General features: G+C 39.4%; 1 protein-coding gene across 2 annotated transcripts in view; it reads left to right on the top strand.

The window, feature by feature from the left end:
* calcr (calcitonin receptor) overlaps positions 1 to 18,804 on the top strand; it is a 74,743-nt gene extending 55,939 nt beyond the window's left edge. For both annotated transcript variants that reach the window (XM_074686892.1, XM_074686890.1), the window contains exons 11-16: positions 2,492 to 2,645; positions 3,402 to 3,462; positions 3,636 to 3,702; positions 3,842 to 4,060; positions 4,640 to 4,681; positions 13,931 to 18,804. In XM_074686892.1, the coding sequence (XP_074542993.1) occupies positions 2,492 to 2,645; positions 3,402 to 3,462; positions 3,636 to 3,702; positions 3,842 to 4,060; positions 4,640 to 4,681; positions 13,931 to 14,152 (765 nt within the window). In that variant the 3' untranslated portion in view covers positions 14,153 to 18,804. The remainder of the gene's footprint in view (positions 1 to 2,491; positions 2,646 to 3,401; positions 3,463 to 3,635; positions 3,703 to 3,841; positions 4,061 to 4,639; positions 4,682 to 13,930) is intronic.
* Positions 18,805 to 20,033: the final 1,229 nt, after the last annotated feature.

The raw sequence follows: 20,033 nt of genomic DNA, 5'->3' as shown, positions 1-20,033 counted from the left end.
ACCTACAGGGTTTGATATCAACGAGAAATAAATCTACACAGTTTTTTTGTTTGCAGTGTAAAACGTGATTTTTTAGGACCACTGTTGAAGTATCATTAATGCCTTACAGCATCGTTTAATTGTTCCTAAAGACATGAATTAAAGTAGGAACTTCTCTTCTTTGTGCCTTGAACAGCATGCCTTTTAAAACTTGTTGAGTTAAAAATACAGAGTCTATTAAAACAGGTCTGTTTTGATTATTGTCTTTGGAATACACAATAATATCATCAGCATAGAAAAAGACATCCTTCAGTAGACTTTCTGCAAATGCATGACACAGTGTTAAAGGCAAAATGTGCTTACAACAAATAAAAAAGCAAGTTTTTATATAGAGTATTTTCATATGAAAGAGTGCACTTCAAATTGAATATTAAAGCTAAATAGAAATGAAATGAAAAAAACCTAAAAGCAATAAACATCAGTCCAAACTCTAGAGGTGTCCACTGAGATGTGTAGATTATCATTTTCAGATGGATAATGTAAAAGAAAATGTTTATCCATCCTCTGGTTTCTAAAGCCACACTCAGGCACTTTGTCAGCAAAGTAACTTATCGTTCTCAGATCAACCAAAAAGTAACCAAAACAACCAACCCAATGTTGTGTGAAGGTAGCAGTGCAACCACAGGACAATGTGTCAGTTGGTTGGTTCCCCTAATGTTTAAAGAACGTTTGGCTTCATTAGGTTTCAGCACAACAAAAGGGGAATGTTCTCTAAACATTAGATCTTGGTTTAGTTTGAACTAACCTTTAGATAGCCAAAGGCTAACATTCTGATTACATTCTGTAACTAGGGTAAGAATGATTGAGTAGTGATTACATCTTGGCCTTAGATCTTTGTTTTTCTCATCTGGAAATGATTTCTTGAATTAATTTTGTGGTAATGTGGACACTGGAGCTGGACAGTCAAAAAAAAGGACAGAAGAGAAGAAGAAAACGAAACAGCAGAGTAGTAGAAAACAGGCTTAACTGTTAATGATAATGTTCATTCCAACCCACAGTCAGCAGTTATTCTGCAGTGGTCTGTTCAAACTTGAGAGTCTATCAATAAAATGAAGAGTGAGGTTACATTAGCTCTGCTTGGAAGATGCTAGACTGGACATAACCAGGATTCACTAATGTTACACATTACAGACAAATCTCAAGGGCTGTGAGGAGTGCTTGATATAACTGGCTACTAAACTATGCTACAAGGGGACAGTTTACAATCAATAACTCAGTCATAACTATTGAACACATTACCTTATTGCTTTTCTTGAACAAAGAAACATAATTAAAAGCAAGACCTGCTCTCCATCCAATTGCTTCAAAACAAACACTCCTTGGAACGAGTCATGTCCTTATGACATTAGGTGCAGGTCCTCAAGGGAAATGGAGTCTTTATCCTGGAAAACACAAGTTTTCCAGCTGGTCCCCATGGCTCCTTTAAAGTTTGGCAATTTTTTTTTATCAAGTATTAAGGGTTTGATCTAAACCATCTGCAACAACAAAAAAAATCTATAAACAAAATTGTTGTGTAAGGTTTTTTTTTCTTTTTTTTCTCCCTCAAAAAGCTCGGGCAAGAAACTTTCTGGGGTTTTTTTTCCTGTTAGTTTTGCCATTCATTAAACTCGCTCATGCTTTGAAACAATCAGTGACATCTGAAAAAACAGTCTTAGTCTTTATTTTGGCATTTGAGCAGCTATTGGCTTTTACTGGAGTTGCATAATTCTACAGAAGCCATTAAAGACGGGAGTAAAGAGCAGCAACATCACAGCTGATGTCTATGGCAGAAGAACGGTCCCATTCTTAAAAAATCCAGAATATTAGATATCCTTTAGGCACACATAAGGAATATGATTTTACTTTCCAGCTTCTGTGGGAGAAATAGTCAAGATAGATGATTTTCTATACATTATCTTGAGTTTTGTTTGTGTGATGTAGTAATTTGCAGAATTACAGCTCTCTGCACATCCCTTAGCATGTTGGTAATTATCACATTAGTAGACTCACTTGGTCATTATCATCATCAAAGCCATCTCTTTCCAAACAGTGGTAATGATTTAATCACAGGGACGGGGTCCGTAATGAGACATGTTGTCACACTGCGCTAGATGCACACTCAGGAATCAGTGTCACAGCTTTTGATTTGCTCTTGTTAAGCTTCTCATTTCTTTCTGCAGAGCAAGACAAGTGGAATCAAAGAGCAGCACCCAATCTTTGAAAAGCATTATTTCCATCTCAGCCCACCTCCAGAGAGTTCATGAATAAACATTTATTCTGTAAAACCATCAGCTTTACTGGGAGGAAAACTAGAGTGAAACCAGCTTATGATTTTGTGCCATGAGTTCATAAGCATCTGCTTAGATCTTGTGTATCAGGACTGACATGATGTCAGGAGTGTTTCAATTAAATCCTCTCTGCAGTTGGAAAAATGATAATTAATGTCAAATATTTCATTTTTCTTTCTCCGCAGGCTGGATGTAAGGTGTTGCATTTCTTCCACATGTACATGCTTGGCTGCAATTATTTCTGGATGCTCTGTGAAGGCATCTACCTGCACACACTCATCGTGGTGGCTGTGTTTGCAGAAGAGCAGCATCTGCACTGGTACTACCTCCTTGGCTGGGGTGAGTCTCCCAGGATGTGATTTAGACTCCCTGAGCTGTTTTTTTTCTGAGAACACCTTTTTGATCTACGCTCTGACTCTGCTGCAGTTGAAAAATTAAGGCAACTCACTGAGCAAAAATCAGAGCACAGTCCAGCAGGCACAGTATACAAGTAGTCACCCAGTCCTTGCACAGTTTGTCACTGCGGACATGCTGACAGCTTTATGAGGACTCCTGACGCTTGGTGCTCAAACTGTCCTGTTTTTCACCTTGTTAAGGACACAAATAATAGGTGCTGTCTGCCAATCAAGCATGCCACAGTACTCAATTGATTGTCATCATTAAAAAAGTGAAGAATCACCTTGAGGTTTGTTTCAGCTCAGTCACTGAGGACAGAGTTAGTTAGGTCTGCAGGGCCTCAGTGGTGTCTGAAAACGTCTCTACAGGGATTTATGTGTTTATACCTTGAAAAAAAATTAAAAAAGCCTCTTGTAGGATTTCTTTTTATGGGTACAATGTTAAATTAACCATAAAACCAACCATATGGTTTTGTTTTTAGGCTTGAAGCAATAAAAACATGACAAAAAAGTTAGTAGATTTAAGGATACCAAAGTTATGTTTCAGGCTTTCCAAGAGTAAATTTATGAAGCAGTTATTTATTTGAGCAGAGAGCAACCGACCAAGCTAACCACACATTTACCGTTGCATAAATGACAAATAGATTCCCCCGAATTCACTCAAGACCTCATATGGCCGCCTTCTTTTTCCCTGTCCAAGGCTTTCCTCTTGTGCCTGCATCCATCCACGCTGTGGCAAGGAAAAAGTATTTTGATGACAAGTGAGTAATGTTCCAGAAACTTCTGCAAGTAAACAGATTTGCACATATGTGCAAACCGGTGTGTGGATGAGAGGGGGTGTGCAAACACGTACACATATGGGTTTTCAAACATGCGAGTGCATGTATATTTTGAGAAGCAGTGAGCACTGACTGATTTATTTTTCCCTCTGTAGCTGTTGGATGAGTGTGGAAACCCATCTGCTCTACGCCGTCCATGGTCCCATTGTGGCAGCTCTTCTTGTGAGTCTGTTAGAGTTTCAGGATGTAAAGGACCTGCACTGACATTTATGAGAATAATGAATTATTTTGTAGAATTCAGCGGACTCAACACAAGACAAATGACCGTCATTTTGTTTGTCGTTTTCTCTCCGGCCTGCAGGTGAACCTCTTCTTTTTGCTAAATATAATAAGAGTGTTAGTGACCAAGCTGCGAGACACCCACCGAGCAGAGTCCAACATGTACATGAAGGCAGTGAGGGCCACCCTGATCCTCGTGCCCCTGCTGGGAATCCAGTTTGTCATTTTCCCCTGGAGGCCAGAAAACCGGCTCGCGGGGGAGGTCTATGAATACATCATGCACATCCTCATGCACTACCAGGTAGGCACTGAGCTCCCAGCGAGGGGCTGCTTTGATCAGAACTCCATTACAGTAGCAAGCTGGAGCTCGGTTCAAAGGTAATACAGCAGTGAATTAAAAAGCAAAGAGGTGGTGTTGTACCGCCTCTGAAGGTTGAGTTAATTAAAGGAAAAAATCAACTAATAATCATTTTCTATAACCTATAATAACATGCCTCTGAACTTTCATTCTGTAGACAATGTTGAGCTCAAATGCAGCTCATATTTCACTGTACTCTCTGGTCCCACCAGGCTGGAGATTTAGATGTTTTTCATGCTTAAACTCTCGTCCATTAAAACCTTGTTTTCTGCCTCATTATTGTTGTGATGACTTGATCTGATTCACTGATGATTACCTCCTTAAAAAATGGTTTGGCACCTCATTACCTTTGTTTAACTATCAATCAGTCTTTTAATGAAACAGCAGGCTGTCGTTTTTGAATCAGAGTCACCGTGTGATTAGACAGTTACTGTCCTTTTTTTACTGTCAGAAAACGCTGCTGTAATGTTTTTATTTCATTACAACGAGATGCTGATTTGTGTTTCTGTTCTGCTCTTGCAGGGGTTGCTGGTGGCTACAATATTCTGCTTCTTCAACGGAGAGGTAGGCACTGTTTTTGAATTCATTCAGCTTAACCTTGGTTCTGATCTGTACAGCTATCGTGTGTGCGAAATAGGAAAGCACACCGAGGAGATTGTTAGCTTAACTTAGCATTGAAGTAGCTAGCTTAGGCACTGAAGAAGGAATTTTCACCTTTTGGGAAGAAGATACACTGTATCCATTTACAAATGAGTCACATTAGAGTAAAGGCAATATGGACTGCGGCTGTAATAAAGGAAGTTGTTTCTTAAAAAAAACAAACCAAAAAACAAAAACTAAATACAGCTAGCCAAGGCATGACAGAGCCTGTCATGAGAATCTTATTTTCTGAGTGTGCAGAGTTAACACCACCAGCCAGTGGCACCCCCTGTTGGATGACCTTAACTTTATTTTCTAGATTGAAATATTGCCAAACTGCATCCCACCGTGATACCATGGTACAATGATTCATACAATGAATCTCACAAAGAGGGATGAGAGGGGAAGTTTTGGCAGATTTCAGTATTGTCAAAAACCTCAGGATATTATGCATCAGAATACTTGGGTCACGATAGTACCACAATATATCAAGATGTCACAAACTTGTGATATATTGCAATTAGGGATGGGTACCTTTCACATTTGAAACGATACGGTACCAATGCCCGGTACCTGGCAAATGATACCGGTACTCAACGGTACCAATTTTTGGTACTTTTGTGTGTTAATGTGGTTAAAAATATAAATTAGTTTAATAATAAAATATATATATTTTTCAATTTAACATATTTATTCCTCAATATATAAACTTGGAATGCTGTGTTCATGTCCAGCATGGAAAATCACCTACTCTTTCACTCCCTCAAAGTCACAAGGATTCTTTTAGGTACCTAAACATGGTACCTTTTGACTTTACATGAATCAGTACCCGGTACTTTTGTCAGAATTCGGTCGGTACCTAAAAAGTACCTGCCTTGGTACCCATCCCTAATTGCAATATTCTCCACAGTTAACCAGGAAAAATAGAGGTGATTTTTTTATCTAAATCTCACAATATAACTCAAAATCAATAGAACAAATTAAGAACTATTTGATTGAAAACAATTTTTCTACGACCAAAAATGATTTCAAACCAACTGATCCAAAAATAGTGAGAAAATAATGATGTCTACAGCATCGAAATGCACATTATCAGGTTTCGAATAGAGTATTCTGAAAATACTTTGAGGTGATATTTATTGTACAGTTTATTGGTAACATACAGCATATTAGCTCTTTGGCGCCATCTACTGCAGTGGAGGTGCAAAAGTGGTATTTTACTCCCAACTTGGCTAAAATATTAATTTTTATTTTTACAAGAAAATCTATACTCATGGCAATCTCCACTGCATTTGGCGAGATCCACAATGTTTGTAGCTATGCAGCTTTTTCTAGATTTACTGGTATTTATTTTTAACATAACGATCAACTGTGTACAGCGCTAGCACAGTGGCCTCATGATGGTGCATCACCATGACGACGCTTCAGCTAGATTAGAGCGCAGCCTCCTGGATAAAATACACAATCAAAACTCAATACCTCACCCAGCTATTTAATACTGACATACAAGTCCCACCAGTGTATATGACACAGCGCACTTTTTAGATGTAAAAATATGTGTCTTAAAAAGTGCGACCTATACACTGAATTTTACGCTATATAAAATAAATAGAACTTATTTACCAACCAGTGGTTTGGAGGCTGATAGAGTTAAACTGTCTGGATGCCTGAAGGTGGAGATCCCTAAGACAGGTGTGCGAATAGGTAGGTTTTTAAAGTTAGTGTGAAGCTAACATCTCCTTTCTTAATCTTTGTGATTCACAGACAGACATGAGAAAATCCTATTTCTGTACTTTCAATTAAAAAAAGTCAATTTTTCTCAAATGTTAAAAATTCCTTTAAAACTGTTGTATCCTGAAAAATCATTGTGCTGAAAGTGACACTGATGCATTTTTTGACAGGGTAATTGTTCTTCCATAAAGGTCAGCCTGCACCTGTTACTTCAGGATCTCCTCAGTCACAAAGCAATAAAACTGTTCATTCCTCATGATATAAAGCTGCAACTCCATCAGGCAAAACATTTTCAGATTTTGTTTTTCCAGGTCAGCTCTCTCTCTGACTTCTGACATTCTAACCTGATTGAATATCAAGAGGTGACCCAGATGTGAAGCTCAGAGTTTACTTCTGGCACCAAACACGGCAGTAAAATAGTCGTAACTTCAAAGAGGGGCTGCATCCATCATTAGTCCAGTTGCAACAGTTTATTAAGATACGGGCGGTTTATCCGTCCTGGGAGTAATGTAGTGCTGCAGCGGTGAAAGCTGAAGGGTCATGTCAGGTGAGGAGTAAGACGATGTTTATAAATGACGGTGAGGTTTCCAAACCCAGCTGGAAATTGACTCTCCTTTCAAGTTTCTCCTGTCAGCCTTTCTAAGTCTGTCAGCAGCTGTCTGACTGCGAGCATCCTTAACGTGGTTCAAACACTTGAGTGCGATTCGTTTCTTTTAAAGCCAAGATCTGGGGTTAATGGTGTTGTGGAGACCTCTCGGCTCTGCACATTCTATGTGTGACAGACGCTTTCAGACTCAAGGTCTGCACTAAAGCAAAAGAGCAAGGGAAAGTGCTCTGAGCAGGTTCTTAAACTGCGAAGGTGTCGCTTTGATTGAAAGATTATCGACAGCTTTTTGGTGTTTAAAACTTGTTCTTTTGTGATATTTCAAGAGCTTAAAAAACTGAGTAAAAAGGTGCAGCCTTTCTATAGAGGCAGAACGATGAGTGTTAATGCTGTTTCATTGCATGGGGAGAACACAGCACATATGCACAGCTAAGAGAGCAGCTAATTTAAATACTCAGCATGAAGCGTCTGACACAGAGGAGCTTTAGTTTTACTATAGACAGTCAGTAAGTAAGTAGGTCAGCTATAAGCTCATTCATGAGCAGCCAGAGAGCAACAGCTTTCTCTGTATCAATGTAAACATTTTTTGTAGTATGAACAATATGTAGAGTGTATGTTTAAAGAGCGAGGCCTCTCTCATAGACAGAGATCAACAGACAAGCAGACTATCACCAGGAATGTGAGGGTTCATCTGCTCCATCCGCATAATGACCAATTCAGCTCTCTAATCAGGGCACGGCTTTCTGTGGCTGGTTTCAATGATGTGTTTTTTTATTTCAAGGCCAAACTGCACAGACCTGCCTTGTTTGTTCAATGGCCCCATTGTAAAGTAAGGTCATCTCGACAAACAGCTTCCATGCTGTATATGTGGTGTTCTACATGGAGGCTTTAAGCCCGGGCTGCTCCTTTGTCTCTTTATAACAATCGGTGGCATAATTAAGATAATTGGATCATTGTGTGATAATGTGCTGGCAGTAATAACAGTGGTATGAAGGTGTAACAGAATAACAAATTAATATTTCACTGTGGGAGGACTGTAGTTTCTGTTTTAAGGACACAGCTATCGTCACTGATCCGTCAGTAAAGAAAAAATATTTCTTACAGAGCGGAAACTTAACAGAAGGTGAATTGATGCTTTTTTGTGATTGAATGGATCATCAGTCAAGTGAAATGTCAAACATTCACAATTCCAGCTTTTAAATGTGAAGATGTGATTGAGTTCAGTTCATCATGCTGTGTGTCAGAACAGCTGGTCGGACAAAAACAGAATGAGATGTTTTCACCTTGGGCTCTGGAATTGTTTTTTTTTTTCTTTTTTTCTTTTTTTTACATTGCACAACCTTTTTCGAACAAATCAACAAGATTCACAAGATTCAAAGTCCATCACGACAAGGCTGGATTTACCTGAAAACATCAACTTTTGTACCCACTCAGAAGACAAAGAAAAAAAACAGGGTCACAGTCTCACAGACATTTGTTTTAAAATCAGAATTTGAAGGCAATTGAAGAAGTCACCATAATAAAGCTGCTGACCCATCAAAAAATACACAGAAAATTCAATTTTTTTGGAAATGGGATGATTATTCACTCTTTTTAACAGAATCCACAAAAAATGTGATATCATTTTATATGTGATGCATTTCTTCTATTACAATTGATTCATTGGGCTGATCTGGCAACTGTTAGCAAAGTTATTAGTAATAAGAAGAAGAAAAAAAAGAAACGAACGACATACAAGAGTGCCCTCGTTCTTCGGCCGAGGGCACCTTCTAGCCCTGCTGGAAGGTGCCCTGGCTCAGGCCGAGGACCCTAAATATGCATTATTTCTATACAGAAAATACAAAGTACAAAAATGAATAACAATTTTGCTTGTATTCTTACAGCAACTTCTGAAAAATAAGCAATGATTTTCCTGAATAAAAGTGTGTGAATGAATTTATGAGAGAAGGCATTTAAAAAAGGGTCAAAACACAACTTAAAGGGATAGTTCAGTTTTTTTGAAGTGGGGTTGTATGAGCTCTATGTGACCACTAAGGACATTAGATACAGTAGAAAGTTGTCTCCTCTCCCTCAGTAAGACACAAACTGTAATCGATGGTGACGCGGAAACAGACGCTAACAGGGAGAGACTGTACCAAATTCAAAGGCTATTTTCTCTGCCTATAAGAACTAAAATCAAAAAGTAATACCACAGTGTAAGAGTACGCTACAAAAAATAATTTTTAAGTGCATTAAGTCTTCGGAAATATAAATATTTATGTCTGTAACCAGCGCCCGAAGCATAGCTTGTTTACATTCCCTACAGCTGAAAGGAGGAGGGGGGACGGAGCGCACTAGCGCTGCGCGGAAGGATACATGACCAGTTAGTTAGGTCCGGATAAATGTTTATATTTCCGAAGACTTAATGCACTTAAAAATTATTCTATGTAACATACTCTTAAACTGTGGTATTACTTTTTGGTTTTAGTTATTGTAGGCAGAGAAAATAGCCTTTGAATTTGGTACGGTATTTCCCTGTTAGCGTCTATTTCCTCGTCACCATCGATTACAGTTTGTGTCTTACTGAGGGAGAGGTGACAACTTTCTACTGTATCTAATGTCCTTAGTGGTCACATAGAGCTCATACAACCCCTCTTACAAAAAAACTGAACTATCCCTTTAAGCTACCTGTAGTGGAATGTTAATCCTCACAGGGGTAGAATATCTATAAAATATATATTAAAACAGGTTTCTTAGGAAACTATTAATCATGCTGATGAAATCAAGGTCAATAAAGGGTTAATCACTGAGCAAGAGGCACAGATTTGAGGTTGGTCTTCAGCTTCCAGGTCAGAACCATCATTGTGACCGCCTGTTAGTCCAATCAGCCACACTGGTAATTATATTCATTATTGCAACAACATTTAACCTTACACTTTTAAAATTAAGACACAGATATATAAAGAAAATCACACTCTTGTTTAATGTGTCAAAATGAAGAAATCAACTTTTTCTTACTGGGCTAAAAATACATTCATTTCTACGGTAAAGACGTGCATGTTGACATGGATGTTGACAGATTTATCTGGGCTCTGGGATGCTCAACAACCTGCGGTTTTAGCCTTGGCTTCCTTTTTCTTAAAAGTAAATTTTACATAATTTACTCATTTATTTACATATTTTTATGTAAATTACACAGACAACAAGACATCAGGTCTAACAGTGGCTGTTTTGTCGAGTGTATGCGCAGAAAGCACAGATTGTCCTGTTGTTCAGAGCTTACTTGAGGCAGGAAGAGGGGAGTCATAGATTTGAGTATTGTTCTACTTTGCTGTTATCATTTGGCTGTGAGTTCTGTCTTCTGAGATGTGGTTTCCTTGCGTATTGATTCAGCAGGCAGCCACAAGGACAGTCTTTTCTTTAGTGTTAATGTAGGTGAACTCAGTGGAGTGTAAATTTTTGAAGAGTGAGGTCTCTTTTGGAGGGTGAGAAGTTTGCTGTTGTTGCTTTGTAAACTAGATTTCTGGAAAAGTAAAGTTTTTACAGAGAAATGTGGGAGTTGTTTGTCACTTATTTGGGACATTTCTTCTCTTTTTTTTAAAACTGAAAGTTGTATTATTCAGTAACTGGATGACAACTGCTGAGTGTATGAGGGAACAATTTGGAGATAATTATTGTTGTGTCATCAGCCTAGCAGCAGAATGTATGAGACACACTATTTTAATGGTCGGCTGTAGAAAGACAAAGTATTTTGAAAACTTTCTTCAAATTGTTTCAGTCATAATGTACTGCTTCTGTAACAGGATCTTTAACAGTTGTCTGCAAAGATAATGAGCACATTCATGTTGATTCCTTTCAGTGAGAGTAGGAAGGTCCTTGAATACCCTTTGAGCAGTCATAGCCAACAGATGTAGAAGATAATTGAAGCATATACTTTTGGTTCAATTACATCTTTCCTCCCTTTATAAAATGATGATCTGACCACATGCACTGCTTGGCTGCATTACAAGAAATGTGACTCTGATGTTTGCATTTCCTAAGCAGCATCTGTTAATGTGATAGAAAGATGAGTGAGCTCCATATGCTGCAGCAATTACACTTGCATCAGTTAAGATCTCTGCTGCTTGGGTTAGAGCTGTCACAAGATGGTGTTTACGTGGGCTCTGCCTCTCACACACTACACCAAGACCATGAATGATTTGCAGGTAAATTTAGAGGATTGATGGAATGACTCTGCGCTGAAAGCTGAGAAAAGTTTGGAGGAGTGTTTGTGATGGCTCACTTTGACAACGGAAGAAATGGCTCCAAATGTTAGCATTCACTGAGATGTGGCCTTATGGACACAGGGGATACGCGGGAAAAACACATGGTGGGCAATAAAACTTCTATTTTTAGACATAAATCTTCTTCCAAGAGCTAACTGAGAAAATATATTTTATAAAACGCAACCGAAACAAACAGCAATAAAAGAAAAACTGACACTACAACAGATTAATTTACACCAGAACAGGCATATTTTCACAAGAGCTGTAGTTTTTCAGTTTTATTAAGCTGGATACATATCCATATAAAGGGGCAGGCCAAAGGGGAGGAGTCCAAACATAACTCCTGAATGATCTTTAATATTTAACAGAAAAGGCAATAATCAAACTTTTTACAATTAAAAAAAAACATTGATTTTATGAACTCTGTGTTATATTTTAAATGAACTTTAATTGTTACACCATGGCTCTGACACCCCATTTCTACCAAGCGGTTCAGTTTAGTTCCTCTCTGCACAGCACACATTTTGTGGCATTTCCACTGACTAATCCTGAGGCAGATCCCCAAATAACCGGGACGAGCCATCCAACTTTTTGTGACCCCTCCATAGGGGTGCCAGACATATCTTTGATTGGTTGTAGGAATCGTGACTCGCATGCAACAGCAGTTGCTGTATTTCTCCTGGCAGCACTCAGCCTTCTCTGAAATAAGCTTGAATGTGCTTTATAACAAAGAGTCACATAGAAATCACAAATAAGACAAACTGCCCTCATGTCTTCTACTGTTGCTCTTTGTTTACTGTGTTGAGTTTTTCTTCTTTGTTGGATTTATTATCGATGTACACTGTGTCGCGCTGCCATGGCGTCATGCTATTATTTAACTGACACACCACTTACCATGAGGGGGCACTGTTGGCTGTGGAAATGCAAACAGAGTCAGGATTTGCCGATCCAACCCATACCAAACTGTACTGGTCCATACTAGACTGTTAGGTGGAAACGAGGCTTAAAGTGATACTCAGGGATGGAACAAGTTGGGTCCTATCACAAGGTTTAGGGCAGAAATTACCCCTACAGCAGTGATTTTGTGCAGCAGAAGCCCAGAGCGCACGTACCAAAGACTCCCTGCCTGCTCCTCTGCCGGTTTCCTCTGCACTCAGACGGGGCCAAGTTTTACTTGACCAAAAACACTAATAAACGGATTCCCACCAAAAAAATCTGATATTGGTCCGCATTCACGCTTTATTTAGAGAATTTTCAGCGCGTTACTTTCACACAAAAACACCGCTAAATAAGGCTCTGTTCTAGATTTATGCCTGATCATTATCCACAGCTTGATATGAGATTTGTCAGCGCCAAAGTAGGCTATTTCTAAATGCTTTTTGTCAGCATCCTCAAAAAAAGGATTGATTTTCAGCACATAGAAGTCTCTATGGTAACAGAAAACTGTTCAACTGGTGGTGAAAATGGACATTCTAACCCACATGCAGATTCACTTTCTTTACAAGTTACCAATACGTCTCGGAGTGCTGCTGCTCATGGGAAACTGAGTCTTTATCCCGGAATAACACTAGATTTTCCAGATAGTCCCCACAGCCACTTTCCTGCTGAAAACAGAGTTCAACCCTACCATCTGATCTTTCATGACCTTGCAAAGGTGACCAGCTACCTCAGTTTTAACAACCTAATCTTTTCCTTATGGGAACTTGTGTCACTACATTCACTTTGAAGGTCAAAATATAAGATTTGAAAGTCACACAGTTTAACTTTCACCTGGCAAACATTTAACATAGAATCTGATTGTGGATGTGGAGTTTGTGGGTTTTGGCAGGATTTCCTTTTGTTGATGGTTTGTGTCATGTGTGTTCTGGATTGGGTTTTTATTCTAGGGTTTCATCAGGTCTTGGCTCAGTGCAAGCCAAGAACTCAAAAGGGGGTAGGAAGCATTTCATTGTGATACAATCCCAGGACCCACTGGCTATCATCTGACAGTGATTTAGCTTCAGTAAATGTGTTAGACCAGCAATCTGCCTGCATGTGCAGCTGAATGTTAAGTAGACATTGTCGTCCAACACGCCCTGGCTTCTCCAGTCACGAGCTGGTTCTAAAAAGAACAGCAGCAAATGGAAAAGATGTCTCACTCTGAGTCCTCTGCTGCTGACTGCTGGCTGCACCAGAAGCCTTGAAAGTTGGCTGTGGCTCTCGGACGATATATTGCCATCAGACGATGGGTTCAGAGAGTGCTATAAAACAGACATTTGCATAAATTCAGGTGATAATGTGGTCATAGACATAGTGTCTCAAATTCAGCTCCATTCCAGTTTTCCTAAGCTGGTAGTAGGACTGTAGGAGATGAACAAACACGAAAAAATAAGTTTTGGTATGTGTTGAATATTTGGATCTGATTGATTGTTGGATGGAGCTTAGAAGACCTGTCTGATGTCAGATTACAAATTATAGGGGTCAAGATGACTGCAGCCCAAACAACCTTACCAAACGTGATCCCCACATAAATGTGTAAAATCAATGCCTTTAAAATCATTTCATGTCATCCTGATGATGAATTATGTCTCAAAACTGTGTTCCTGCGTTCTTCAGGTGCAGGCAGCTCTGAAGAGACAGTGGATGCAGTACAAAACCCAGTGGGGTCAGAGACGAAAGGACCACTGCTCCATGCGCTCCACGTCCTACACAGCCACCTCCATCACCGAGGTCCCTGCATTCATGTACCCCCACGACTGCAACAGCGAACACTTGAACGGGCGCCACACAGACGACCCTGAACTGGTGGCACTGAAATCAGGAGAGACTTACGCTTGAGCAGCACGGAGGATGAAGAGTGTAGGAACAGACGAAGAAGACTAATAGAGTCGTAGAGTAAGAGAGGAAAGGAATCTCAGTGGTTAAATCTCAGACACAGATGAGGCCGACCCATGACAGTGACGCAGGTCTGAAAGCTCATGAGGATGAAGATGGGCTAGCTACAGGGCCGACTCTTCATTCGACTTCACATCGCTGTTGCAGCTGCTTTTTTGAAAACTTTGATGTCAAGAACTCATGGCACGAGACCAGGGCTGCTTTCGACATGTGTCACTTCCTAAAGCTGCTAAACTGTGACGGGAAATAAGTGAGACTGTGTTAAGGGCGAGGGTGGCGATGCTGCTAGAGGGGACGGTGAAAGATTCAGATAGTGTCCTGACCATGGATTAAAAGGTGAAGTAGAATCCTTCCTAACCTCACCAATACCAAAGGGTGTATGTTGGTCACAGCTGTGTCAGAGGTAACGTGTGCCCTGAAGCAAAGGACACACACACACACACACAAACAACAACAACAGACCTACAAACCTGATCATATGTGCCATGAAAGTGGTGAAATTTCAGAATCACCCTCTGTGCTAGAAGCTCTGGAACTATGTACATACTGTGTGTTCACCATGTTTCAGTTGAAAACAGTGTCAAAGTGTTTCTAAAGGTTTTTATTTTTTTGTATTGATATTTGATTCTTGCCAATCCCTCAGTACATGCTCAGTTAGTGTGTGTCCTGTGATGCTGCACTCCTAGCTGCTTTGTAGTTGCTATATTTGTGCTGAGCTGAACATCACAGGGCTGAGAAGCAAAAAAAAAAAGAAGCTAAATGCACAAAAAGATCTATGAGTAAAAAACTTTATCTTAAAGTTGAACAGCCACGGGAGTTGCTTCACTGTGTTTGAGTCTAATATGCCATCAGTCGTGCCAATGACCCTTACAAACAATCAGCAGCGAGCTCTCTCCGAGGTGCCGAGGCTGCGCTGGCTGATTTGATTCACAATCCTCCTTTGTAATGATGCCTTTAAACATATCCTGTTTTATTTTAGCGATTTATACTCTGACCCTTTTACATATTTATTCATAAAGTGTAGCATTTTGTATAAACAAGTATCCAGGGCAAAAGAAAGGTTTACAGGTGACACAATTATGAGAGCATCATACTCACAATGTTTGAAGAAAAAAGTTCATGTCACAAAAACAACAAGCATAATTCATTTTGTGTGTAAAAATTTGATCATTTTAAAAGTCTTTGGTCAATATTTTATTAAAATATGAAAACAAACTCCCTGTTTGGTCTGCAGGTGTTTGGATAAAACTCCTCCATGTTAATCTCTGAAGGTTACGTCGAAGTCCAATAAATTTCTAATTTATATTCAGCAAAGAAAGAATATCTTTTACCTTTGGTAGTAAACCCAATAAAGCCTCCTGCTGGCTCAGGCTGCTGTGATTTGTCTGTTGACCTGTTAACAAATGAATTTGGCCCCTTAATATACAGAGAAAGAGCTCAGAGCTAAAGAGAGCCCTGAGAGAATTTAAAGTTAAAGCCGAGAGAAGTTTGTTTCCTTCACTATAAACATGAACCATAAAAAGACTAATGCCGCAGCCACACCAGGCGCAAACTCGCAATTTTAAACGCGTGTCATGCCTGTAGCGCGCCGCGTGAAGGCCTGAGCCTGGACGCTGGACTATTTTGTCAAGCTGAGGAGCTGACGCGTGTCACTGTGCAGGCGGAGTAGAGAGCCTGCTCATATAAAGACAGAAAGCCCAAAGAGCATCTGAAAACAATGAGCTGTGGTTTCAAAAGTATAACAAGAGAGTGTGTGAAAGCTTTGGAGATCACAATCAAGGCCTGCTGCCTCTCCCTGGTAATCCACCTCCACTGGCCCTGCCTGGCTGTTCCCGAGACCTCATCCTTGACCCCCCAACCCATGTTCCCGGAGGTCTCCCTGGGGATAATGAAAGGGTCAAGGAAAGAGAGGACAGCAGAGAACTTCCCTCTTTTCCCTGGCTCTGCCCCTGCCCCGCTCCTCCCTCCTCTCTATCAGGCTCTTCCATCTTTTACGACAAAACTCCACTGAGGAAAACGCAGTCGGACTCAGAGATGACCCGTGCAGGCAAATCCAGCTGGAAACGAATATTTACAGAACTTACATTCAAAACCTGTCTCCTCAGTGACTTTCAGCCAAGCCTGCTCCTTTTTTTCCGGTCTCTGTAGAGTACACACGTCATATCGTATAACTCTGGATAATGACACACCGCACATATTATTTTCTCCTCCATCTTCCGGCGGGGTTGGAGTCAGAGCAGGTGGCGGTTCCCCCCCAACGTCATCAAATCAATGACATCATGGGGGAATGTCATCGCTGATTGGCTGACGCAGTACAGCCTTCATGCGAAGTCGCGTCGAAAGTTCAATATTTTCAACTTGAGCGTAGAGGCGTCTGACGCCCGTAACGCGCCGGCACTCCAAACGTGTCCAACGCAAATCAGCGTCCAAACGCGTCTTTGCATTGACTTTGTATGTAATCTCGATGCAAATTTGCTTTCGGTGTGGCCGTACCATTAGATTAATCCATATCTACATGACTGATAATGATTCTCATAAAGACGGTTTTCCCTCATGAAAGCATCAGTTTAACTTATCTTAAACCAATGAAATCCACTTTGAGTTAAAGCTCCTGTGAGGAGTTTTAATCTAATTATGAATCAAACTGAAACTGATACCGGCTCCTCTGAAGGACACACAAAAGCGAACCATATGGTGTCAAGATCGACAATTTCTGCGTGGTCATATATGATGCCTGTGATTTCTGGTGGAGTAGGTGTCAGATTTCTCTTGACATTTACCTCAGCAAGTAATTACAACAGAACAAAGTCAGCAAAGTCAGCACAAACCAAAATTCCTCACATCAGCTTTAACTAAAAATTTTCACATCCATTGTTTATTTATTTTCAAGGACACTCTAAGTGGACTGACGAGTGCAATTTTTAGGAAATGGAAGTTTTCCAAGGTTTTTGAAGAGAATGATGATTGTGAAGCCATTATAAACCAAAATCTAAATTTTTATTGATTTTATCTAAACTTTACTCAAACAGGTCATCTCATTTTCACAAGGGACTTTTTATCTGATCACTTTGTTTACGATTTTTTTTTTTACGCCGACCCTTCTGATCAACTGCTCTCTCCTTTACTCACTGCTGCTTGGTATGAAAAATATAACTAAAGGTCTGTTTAACCCCCCATAATCATAAGAACAACAGAGATTGTTTTTTTCTAGTAGGACTGATGATTAAGAAAATAAATATTTGAAAACATTTGGAGAAAAAAGTTGTGCTGTTACACTAAAAAACGAAGCATTTCAAGATTAAACTAAAAATGTTATGAGATTAAAATTGCAATGTAAAGGAGAATTAAGGTATAAATTTAGAGTAAGAAGCCTTAACTGTACTCCAATCCTCTTCTTCTTCATATTTCAGTGCATCTGGTATTAAAATGTATCAAAGTGTTGAACATTTTGATGACTCATTAAGGGGAACATCATATTCAAGAAGTGAGCAGTGCAATAAAGATGCATTTTTAAAATGAGGGCGCAAAGTGGAACGAAGATGTATCGCGGTTTGAATTTACATATAAGAGTTCTTGGTGTGAAACATTTATTGTCTGGTTTGAAATTTTTCAGATTCCCTGACAGATATCTTCATTTAAAAAGTTCTTTTTATGTTTGGCATAATATTTTTAGCTCTCACAATAAATGTGCTACATTCCTGTCATGAGTGTGAACACGTCATTACCTGTTCAGTCCCAGTCACCGTGTATGTGATGGTTTGTTCAGTTTCTTGTCTAGTGGGACAACTTTTGCCATGGATGAGACATCAGAGAGAGTTAAGAAAGTAAAGGGTAATGTATTTTTCTATGAGTCAGTGAAGTGAAGCTAAGATTACATTTGCACGCACAGTCACATGAAACAGGGCTCTGAAGTATATCTTTATGGCATGCTGAAAAATATTTGTCCAATCAAGTGATTCAAAATAATTAATAAACAGGACCATCCAGAGTTATCATCTACAATTTAGAAATGAAGAACTCTGCCTTGAGATGATACCGTTAAATTGATCTGAACGTGTAAATTAATCGAATCGACTGAGTTTTGGAGTAAAAGATGAAGTTGACTTTGTTGATCGTCCGCATTCAAATAACTTTGACTTTTAGCAATGCCATTTATTTATAAACGACTGTTTGGAAGATTAAAGAAAGTAATGGAGAGAGACAATCAATATGAGAGAATCATATCATCATCATCATCATCATATGATGGCAAAGGTGGTTTTGTGTGATTTCAAAGTAGCATATTTTGTTTATGAAATGAAATGATGGTTTGCTCAGATGTGACGCACACTGTAAGACACATTATGAATTCTTTGGTTTTTCCGGAGGCTTCTGTATATTTTGTACGCTGATTCCCTTGTAAATAGGAGCTGTCACTATGTAAATAATAGAGTTTTGCACTGTGAATTACTCTGAAACTTATTTTTGTAACCTTCCTGTCATTCCTGTGTTTGTCTCCTTCTCCCACTCAGCTCAGACTGGCGTCATCTCAAAGCTGATAAAAAGAAAAGCATTTTGTAAAAGCCAAACTGATTGGTGTTTCTTTCTTTTTTACTTTCTTAAAAGGCTATTTAGCTCAAGATTATGCATATAACAGGTTTTTTGTTGTTGCCTTTTACTTACTGAGCAAATGGAAATCAGAGGAAGATGAAAGAATTTAGATTAAAATGGACAACTTGCAGCTTTTGGATGAAAATAAAAGGATCCTTCCTTTCCGCGTTTTATAATAATTTAACGAGAATATGGACTGTAAAGGAAAATCTTTTTCTGACCACATAGACATATTCTTTTTATCTTTCAGAGCAATTTTCAGTTACCGTCTCAATGATTCAGCAGCATGTTTTTGGCCAACGCTGCTCATTGATGTTTCAGGGTTGAGAGGTTTTAGATAATGAGTGTTCCACCAAAACAAAGACGCCTAACTTTGTTTTGTGTCTTTGGATCGCCTGGGTTTGGCAGCGCTATTGGGGAACTTTTTTATCCTAAAGGTTCAGCTCAAAACACAAAGTAGCATCTGACGTGTGAAGGGGGACAGACTCAACCATCACAATCTGTCCCCAAGACGGACGGCTGCTCACATTACGGATAAACTAAGATTATTATCAGACTAAGAAAGCTGAATCCTTCTCTTCCTATGGTTTTTATAACTGTCTTACACAGCAAAAAAATAAATCTAATCTTTTTTATTTTGTTTTATTTTCAGTAGAAAATGTCTTTTTAGACTCAATATGAGACACATTCAAATGTTCAGTCCAGAAAAATGTCTTATTTCAAGTTATTTAAAGACAAAAATGCGGCCTGAATTGCTTGTAGCAAGTAAAAAAAAAAATCTGCCGATGAAACAAGAGGAAAAGTTACTTGTGTCGAGACATTGTTAGGGCTGCAACGACCAATTGATAAAATCGATAAAAATCGATAAGTAAAAGCGTCAATGTTTTTCCATACTCAATGCATTGTGCTGCGTCATTACTGTGTTCGTTTGTCTTCAGTTTGTTTGTCTTCTTCCTTTTTGTTGGATTATTTCGCAGTTGGTAACTAGCTGAGAATACATTACCGCCACCTACTGGACTGGAGTGTAGATTACCTGGTCTGTGGGGCTGTATGTGCCACATGTAAACAAATCAGTTTGGCGGAGGAGAAGCAAAGCCGGCAGACGAGGGAAACAAGTAATGGCAGAGCCAGGGAAGCCGTTCATCCAAAATTTTCCTGAGTTTGGGAGTATTTCACGTTGAGTAAAAGCACACAGCATGTTAACTAACAAAAATGACCTGGCACAGCAGTGCGA

This window comes from Halichoeres trimaculatus, unplaced genomic scaffold (genome assembly GCF_033239565.1).
Source record: "Halichoeres trimaculatus isolate MK-OKI-2021-1 unplaced genomic scaffold, fHalTri1.1 fHalTri1_scaffold_14, whole genome shotgun sequence".
NCBI classification, from domain to species: Eukaryota; Metazoa; Chordata; class Actinopteri; order Labriformes; family Labridae; genus Halichoeres; species Halichoeres trimaculatus.
This window is presented reverse-complemented; position numbering and strand designations above follow the sequence as displayed.